Raw genomic sequence first — 8,736 nt, 5'->3', positions numbered from 1 at the left:
AGCATGCACGTGGCAGCAGCAGCCGCCACGCGCCCGCCGGAAGGCCCCGGGCTCACGCCCCGCGCGCGCCCCTCTTCTTCCCGCTCTCTTAATTAGCACTTACATGTTACTAAGAGAGGCTGTCTCTCCGAATGTGCAGTCCCACTGGCCAGTCTTGACTGCGGACAGCCTGTGCTCCCACCCCAGCCAGCTACCTGATATCCTGTACACCACATGGGACCTACGGGTCCTGAATGAACCAAGTACTATCGTGCTCTCTCCTGGATTGGTGCTGTTCTGGCCTGGCATGCCCTCCCAGCCACGTGGAAATGTGACCTTCCCTCTCCACCCACGGGCCCACTGTAGTGCCCTCATTACTCAGAGCAATCACTGACAAGGCACTCTCACTGCATTACGGCTGGCTGATTTCTCACGGGTCTGTCTCAGGCACGTGTATGGTGGGTGCTTGGTGTAGGGCCCTCCTTTCTCAGCTTGGCAGCCTCTGGGGCTGGCAGAGTGCCGGTGCAGAATGGGCAGCTTGTGCACATTTGCTGAACTGAGCAAGAATGCAAGACCGGAGCAGCACCTGTCTTCTCCCATTGCCCCGCCTCCACGGGCCACTGACGGCCTACAGAGGAGGGTGTGGCTCTCCTCGGCCCTCCTGCACCCTGCTCCTCTCTTGGTCAAGTCCACTCTGTTGTTACTAACAGAAAATGCCTGAGTCTGGGTAATTCAAAAGAATCTAAGTTTATTCAGCTCAGGGTGTGAAGGTCCGGGGGCAGCTGGGTGGGGATGGTGGGGGGGGGTCTCGCAGAGTCCTGAGATATCACGCGTGAGGGTGACACCAGAGCAGAGTGGCTGTGTCCATCAGTCTGTCTGTCCTACTCCCTCTCCTTACAAACTAGTGAGGAGTCGGCCATAGCTGTCCCACCCTGATGACTTCAACTCTAATTTCTTCCCCAAATTAGGTTCCCTTTTTTTGGAAAGTGCATGTACTCACCAGAGAGAGAGAGAGAGAGAGAGAGGAGGCAGAGGCAAAGAAAGCACTGCTCCATCTCCTTCCCATGAGGCATGGTCATAGCACAATCCTTTTCCCTTCATTTCTCCTTCCCATCGGCAATTTGGACACTTACACATGTGTTCAAATTGCCTGGGTCAGGATTCGAACCACGATTGACCAGGTGGGATCTGGCTCCAAATACACAGTGCTTATCCACTGTACATGGAGCTAGTTTATATTTCTTTTTAATATGTTCACAACCAAATCACAACACATGAAGCTTCAGGGAGGGGGCATGTCACTGAAACCATGGCAGGTCTTTCTCTATTCGTTAGCACTTACTGACGTGTTAATAAGTGAGAGGTCATTTCCCTCTAAATGTGCAGTCCCACTGGCTGGCAGAGGAAGACCTGCCCAGGCCGGCCCCTAGGGGACTCTGAACTGAGCAGAGCCAGCACTGCGTTCCCTCTGCTCTGCAGGGAGCTGAGTCCTGCAAAGGGATCTCGCCAAGGTCTCTCTGAAAGGAGAGGGCTCTGTGGCCAGAAAGCCCGGTTCCTGATTCTTCGGCTAACTCTAATGGACACTGTGATTGTCATTCAGGCCTGGGGATGTTGGAGTCCCAGGGGCCTTGCTTAGGCTGTGGGATGGGAACACGCCTTACCTCACTCGTGTGGCTGATGCCACTTGCCTCTTCCTAGTTGCTGCCCAACCTGGCCAGCCTTGCACTGGGCAGGAAGTGACCCATGTTAGCCAGTGGTCGGCAGCACTGTGTGGTCAGCACCCCAGTCTTGCTTTCCCTTCCTCCCTCCTGTTTCGGCTCTGAGGAGCAGTCTGGTCAGCCTCCTCGTCTTCCACTCTGAGGTTGGACGAGTAAGCTGAGTGAAAGCCTCCCCTGAAGCCTGACCACACAATTAAATTAGGAGGAGGCAGCCTCACTCTGGACTGTGATTCTCAGCCTTGGCTGTGCACAATAATCATTTGGCAATTTTCAAAAAATACTGACACCAGGGTCCCACTCTGGATATTCCGGTCAGTTGGTCTAGACGCAGCCTCGCCCTCAGGATTGTTAAGAGCTCTGCAGGTCATTCTGATGTGTAGCCGAGGACGAGAGCCAGTGACCTACAAACGTTTTCCATTTCATGATTGGCCAGAGTTCTACATTTGGGTTCTTCCCCAGCCATTAATGCAAACTCTCATATTCCATTCTGCTGTGGGTTTTGGGGGTATTTAGTTCCCTAGTCAAAAGCTCCAGGAGGGGAGAGATGAGTGGTAAGTGTAGGCATCCAACTCTGATGCCAGTTACCTTGGTGTTCTGTAAAATCCTCTACACGAACCCTTAAGTATCAGGACAAAAAAATATTCTGAAACTTTCAGAAGCACACACAGCACTGCATCCTTGCAGGAGAATAACAATATCAGCCTTTAGTCGGTCTGTGACCAATCGGTGCACCCTGAGCACCTGGTTTTGGAGGATCAGGAAAAGCCACTGTCTTTTCAAGGAGGTACTTACTTCTGGGGATCTTGCTGGGGTAAATCTTCTGGCATGGTTTATATTCATCCGGAGGGGGGAAGTCTTCCACAGAATGGAACGTGAATTTAGACTCGAAGTCATCTGCACACATAAGAGATGGAAAGGGCTGCTCAGGTTGCTGTCACGACCCATGTCTAGATCACTTCCGGGTGCACACAGAATACCCTGATGCATCCAGAACTCTGTGCTTGGTGTCCTGCTCGGGGCAAGGGCTTCAATGGCAGGGCTATTTCCCCAAGACATCCATTCACCTGTTGAGTTTAACTGGTTGGTTGGGATGAGGGGGACACTGGAAAAGCAAAATCCCCATTATTCTCCTTCATCCACCCAACTTACTCCAGCCAACATCTTAAGGAAGCTGGTGCCAAAGGGGCAGAAGGTACTGGGATATCCAGGTCCAGATCAGAGGCAGGGAATCTGGGGGCACCTGCTGAGCTCCTGAGGAGGGCTCTGGGGGTGAGGAGAGGTGGGCAGAAAAGGAGTCCTCAGCGTGGCTGGTGGAAGGAGCATGGCCTGTGGCCAGTGCTCCCCAAAGCCAACAGGCTCGAACCTGAGCTCCTGATGGCAGGAGGGGATGAGTCTGGTGGACTCATGGGCAGAGACCTGATTTGTGATCTGGGCCTGTGTCTGACAGGAGCCTAGCACACAAAGGGATCCAAAGATTTGTGCTCATGTCTGACTCCTTCCCACCTCCATATATATTTTTGTAATTGCCAGAAAGCATGTTGGCTCACTAGAGAGAGGGAAAAAGCATGGTCATTGGTCATGCCACAATCCCTGCTCCTCCATTTCTCCAGCCCATTTGGATTTTGTGTACACACATACACATGCCTTTTCAAGCTGCTGGGGGCTGAGATTCAAAGTATGGTTGGCCATGTGAGTTCTGGCTCCCTTACCATTAGACCTTGGGGCTGGCTCCCTACTTCTATATTTTTGCTCTAATCGTTGCTCTGCCTGCAGCCTTCCATTTATTCCTTCCCCTTATCCAAATCACTCTAGTCTTTCAAGCTTATGCATTGATTTCTCCATGGACACATATACATACACACAATTTAAATGCTGGTCCCCCACCCCTTTCTCTAATCTGAATTACAAGGCTCAAGAATTGGCTCTGGGACCACTCAGAAGCCTTAAAAGGACTCCTATTCACAGAACCTATTGGTTGTTCTGTGCTGGGGCGAACCCCCTGTTTACTGAGAAGCACAGATCTCAAAATAGCAAACTCTGTCCAAGGTCAAGGGGAATCACATCTCACTGACAGCACCACTTCTGCAACTCCCCTGTCCCCAGCTCACCAATGATGTGCAGGTTTCCATTTCGTAGCTGACCTCCGGGCTGCTGTGTCGGGCTCCAGGCTTGGACCTGCTGGCTCTTGCTTGAAAGCTCAGTGGTGGGAGATCTTGCAGGAGGGGCTGGAGGTGGATTAAGCTTTGCCCCGCTTGTTCCTTACAGGGAAGATGATGACACATTCAGACACAGGGATGGCGATGGTCAATGCTAGAACTTTATGTGAGAGGTTTAGTGTTGAGGTCCTCGGATGTAAATGATATATAGTGAGTAAAAGAACAGCCTCTGGGGCCCACCTGCTGGGGGCTGAATTGCAGTTAGGTGAGATAAGTAACAGCCTCCTTGTGTCTCAGTTTGTCCATCCATAAAATCTGAGTAATAATAATATGCACGCATCCTGGGGTTGTTGAGGGGATTAAATGAGTTGACCAAAGTCAAACGGCATGTCTGTATTAAATGCTCAAAAAATGTTAGCTGCTGCAATGATTGTAGTGGTGGCGAGAGCCTTCATCATCAGACAGCACAGTCCAAAGGAGGGGAAGCACTGCACAGTCGTAAGTCACCAGGGAAGGGCTGTCTGAAGGTGAGGTTCCAGCGGGAAGCTAGAAGACAAGCTGTCAGGGGCTTTTTTCTGCTCACGCTGGTTCTCCTGCATAGTGAACCCTCCTTCCTCCTTCCAGTAAATCCTACTGGCCCGCTAGGGCCTAACTCAAATCCAACCTACTTCCTTAAGCCTTCCCTGATCATGTCCGTGAGAGCCTCATGCCAATACTTTTTCATATGACACATTAGGCAGTCAGTAACCCGCTGTCTTAGTTCATCAATGCAAGTATCCCACTGCTGCTCACAACTGGCCCTCCACTTCCATGGCTCCCATCCATGGCTTCACCAACTACGATGCAGCCAGACCACACCAGCCATTATAAAATGGGGTGGGGGGGTGGCTCCCTAAAAGACAGATGCTGAAAAGTTTATCTATAGATTTTCCTTTTTATGTATATCTTATGCTAAGATTACTTTATAAGTCATCTACAGGTGATTTAAAGAATGTGTTAGACTAGAGGTGGCCATGTGTAGGTGATAAGCAAGTACTACGCCAGTTTATACAAGGACTTGAGTACCCATGGATTTTGCTATCCACTGGGGTCCTGGAACCAACTTCCTGTGGTATTGAGAGATGACTGTATCCGTTCAGTGACTGTAAGCATCACTCTTTCTTTCTTTCTCTTTCTTTCTTTCTTTCTTTTTTGTTTTTTGTTATAGGGTGCATTAACTTGCCTGAGACAGACAGAGACAGAGGAAAAGTGAGATACACCCCCAAGGGGGATGGCCACGCTGCAATCCCTTCTCCTCCATTCTCCTCTTGGGATTGTACCAGGCATGTTTTTTAAGCTGCTGGGTCTGGGACTCAAACATAGTCGGGTATGTGGGATCCAGGGCCTTAACCATCACGCCACCTGCTGGTCGGCTTCTTGAAATGATGACAGTCAGCCACTATGATCTGTGCCAAGATCTTCATGACTGCAACCTCTTTCTCTTCTCTCCAAGCTGAAGAGCTTGGGCTGAAGCAGAAGCTACCCTCACTTTGTAACTGGAGAAAACAAGTTTTGCACCCAAAGACACCAAGAAAGAAGCCAGGTGAGCATCCCTTCCTGGCCTGGGGTGCCCTGCCCTGGAGCAGGGGACGATGCCCGGCAGCAGAGATGGTGGCTCAGGGGCACCAGTCAATCTCCTCCTCTTCCTGGGTTTCTGCTCCTCTTCCTTGCTCATTTCCAGCCTCCTTCGTCCCCCTCTCTAGTCCTCCCTGCATAGGACTGACTTGCTCCCTTGAGCAGACTGACAGGTGAAGGACTGGAGGGACGGCCGACCCTCTTCAGGATGAGAAGCTGCCCCAACACGTGGTGAGGGAGAGGGAAGGGAATCAGTGCTGCTGAGCCCCGCAAACCCTCCATGAACACTCTCTTGGCTAACATTCCTAACCACACTGGTGAAAGGTGGTGGTGTTATTCACACTTGTCAAATTAGAAGAAAAAAAAAATCAAGATTTAAATAAACCACCAACTGCCATGAGGTTACACATGAGGTCATGCTGGGCAGGTGTACATGCATGTCCAGAATCCGGAAGGCAGAGTAGAGTGGAGAAGGGATTTGTGGTGTGGCCATTCCCCCGGAGGGTGATTTTTCACCTTTCTCCAGTGAGTACAAGTGCCCTGGAGCAAAAAAATCTCTCAAACAACAACAAAAACAAAGAACCAGAATTTGAACTCAGACTGAGAGCATTTTTTTTTCTTACAACACCAGAAACAATTAAAAATCACAAATATCAGAAGGCGCTCACCAGCACAAATGCTGGCCCTCTCACGTTGGTCAGTCAGTTGAAAGGAGAAAAATTAAAACCTTATCTCCTGAGGCCAGCAGGTGGCATACTTGGTTAAGGTGCTGGACTCACATGTGGATGACTGTGGTTTGAGTCCGGGACCCCGCAGCTTGAAACTCACACTGGGCAGGTATATATGCATGCCCAGAATCTGGAAAGCAGAGTGGAGTGGAGAAGGGATTTGTGGTGTGGCCATTCCCCCTGGAGGGTTATTTCTCACCTTCTGTCTCTCTCTCCAGTGAGTACAAGAGCCCTGTAGCAAAAATCTCTCTCAGCAACAAAAGCAAACAGAAAACCTTATCTCTTGTGACTAAGGTTTTTACAAGTATCCTGCCCCTCATACCAGGAATTCTCCTTAAAGAACCTATTTATTTATTTATTTTAATTTCTTATAGGGCATGTGCACTAGAGAGAGAGAGAGAGAGAAAGAGAGAGGGAGAGAAAGCACCCCCAAGAGGGATGTTCACGCCGCAATCCTTTCCTCTCCAACTTCCTCTTGGGATTTTGGGCACACCTCCACACGTGCCTGGCCTGGCATGTTTCTCAAGTTGCTTGCTGGGTCTGGACTCAGACCTGTGCACTTGGCCATGTGTGATCCAGCTGCCCCAACCACTGTGCCACCAGCTGGCCCCAAGAACATCTCCTTGTAAATAACCCAAAATGTAGACTCAAATTTCTATGGAAGAATTTCCTGTAATAGTCTTCTTAAGAGCAGAAAGTGGAATCAACTTGATATCTGACCCTGGAAGGTGGAAGATGCTGCTAATCATCAGGAAATTGTAGTGATTTGACAAAACTGTTTTTTTTTTTCTTTTTCTTCTTCTTTTTTTTTGGAGAGGTTTTTCACTATAGGGCACGTGCGCTCGCCAGACAGACAGAGAGAGACAGAGAGACAGAAAGCGAGAAATCACCCCCCAGAGGGGATGGCCACGCCGCAATCCCTTCTCCTCCATTCTCCTCTCGGGATCTTGGGCACACACGCACATGCACCCGGAGTGAGTTCTAAGCCATTGGGTCCGGGACGCGAATCGCAGTCGACTATGTGTGAGTCCAGCGACATAGCCATTACACTAACTGCTGGTTCTCCAAAACTGCTTTTAATATAATATTTAAAACAATATAAAACTGTATATACAAAATAGCATTAACTATGCAAACATCACCTATACTAAGGAAAATGAAGGAAACCATTCCACAAGGCAGTTTGCATCTCTGGCTAATCCCATGATGCGTGATTTCAATTTCCTTTTACCTGCTCCACAGTGACCCTGTATTGAGTTTAATTCAAGGAAATGTACTTAAGAAACAGTCTGCATCACAAGGTTTTCTGAAAGAGTAAGGCGTACGTGTGTGAACGTGTATTCGTGAGTGTGTGTGTCCTCATGAATGTGTTTGTGGATGTGGGTGTGTATGGATCTGGGGTGCACCTTCCCATTCAGAATGGCCCTGAAGGAGCCTACAATGTCACTACTCCAGAGAGCAGGGACCTTACCCATGGGGGTACACTCAATTCAACCTCACCAATGCTGGCCATGTGAAGGAATGGTTTTCCATAACTGACTTAAAAAACAGGTCCTCAGTTTTTGTGAGTAAGCTGGAGACCAGCTAACAATATGGCAGGGTACAAATCCAGTCTACTGAGTGCAGGTGAGGAGCCAGACTGGAATAATTCAAAGATTAAACACCTCTGGATACAAATCACACCCCCCAGTCCCAGGGAGGACGACTCAGAGAGCAGATATGGCCTCCAAAAGAGGATAGCAGGAATAAATAACCTTTCTCCATAGCTCACGGCTGCAAGGTGCTGTCCCAAGCACCTTTTCAAGAACTCACCTAAACTTGACAACAAGCAATGGGCTGGAAACTGTACAGAGGGACTTGAGCACAGAGGGGCTGAGCACAGCTCCGGGTCCCACAGTTAGTAATGGCAGGGGATGGAGGCCAGACTCCCTTGCTTCTGTAACACCTACCTGGTTTGGGGAGTCTCCCAGCCTCCCTTCCCCTTGGCTTCCTCTCTAAGGTGAATACTTTCAACGGTGAAGTCTCAAAATACAGATCTTTATCATGCTCCACAATCAATTCTGGAGGCCTGAGACAACCCCAGGTCGTCCCAACTGGCTCACTGGAACGTCCCCTCACCTGGCCCCTCGCATGGCCATAACTGGCGGCTGCCCCGACCGAGTGCCAGCTTACCAGGGCCTCTGCCGGGTCTCTTCTTCTGCAGGAGTGGCTGGATTCCCGGGGGTGCTGGGGGCGTGGGCAAGGTCTGCATGCCGGCCTTCTGCGACGGGGCTTGGAAGCTGGGGGACTTCGGGGGCAGTGGGGGCGGGTTTTCGCTGCTACTATTAGCGCCTGGCAAAGGGGGTGCGGGCACAGAAGTCCTCGGAGAGCACGAGGCATAGAGGGGCAGTGGGGGCGGCAGAGGTGGTGGGGGTGGCGGGGCAGGAGGCTCGCGCACATCCTGAGCTGGGCTGGCAGGCTCCGCGTTGAGCCCAGGATACCCGCAAGGTGGGAGGAGAGGGAGTGGGGGTGGAATGGGCGGGGGGGGGAGGGGGGCGCGCT

The 8,736-nt window shown here is 50.6% G+C and overlaps 1 protein-coding gene across 1 annotated transcript in view; it reads right to left on the bottom strand.

The window, feature by feature from the left end:
• WIPF3 (WAS/WASL interacting protein family member 3) overlaps positions 1-8,736 on the bottom strand; it is an 89,229-nt gene that overhangs the window by 28,924 nt on the left and 51,569 nt on the right. Inside the window, exons 5-7 of the mRNA XM_014586924.1 lie at positions 8,368-8,734; positions 3,806-3,955; positions 2,490-2,591 (exon numbers count right to left, since the gene is read on the bottom strand). Of these exons, the coding sequence (XP_014442410.1) occupies positions 2,490-2,591; positions 3,806-3,955; positions 8,368-8,734 (619 nt within the window). The remainder of the gene's footprint in view (positions 1-2,489; positions 2,592-3,805; positions 3,956-8,367; positions 8,735-8,736) is intronic.

Source organism: Tupaia chinensis, unplaced genomic scaffold, assembly GCF_000334495.1.
Source record: "Tupaia chinensis unplaced genomic scaffold, TupChi_1.0 Scaffold000170_1, whole genome shotgun sequence".
Classification (NCBI taxonomy): Eukaryota; Metazoa; Chordata; class Mammalia; order Scandentia; family Tupaiidae; genus Tupaia; species Tupaia belangeri.
Note: the sequence above shows the minus strand (reverse complement) of the source record. Positions and strands in the feature narration are given on the sequence as shown.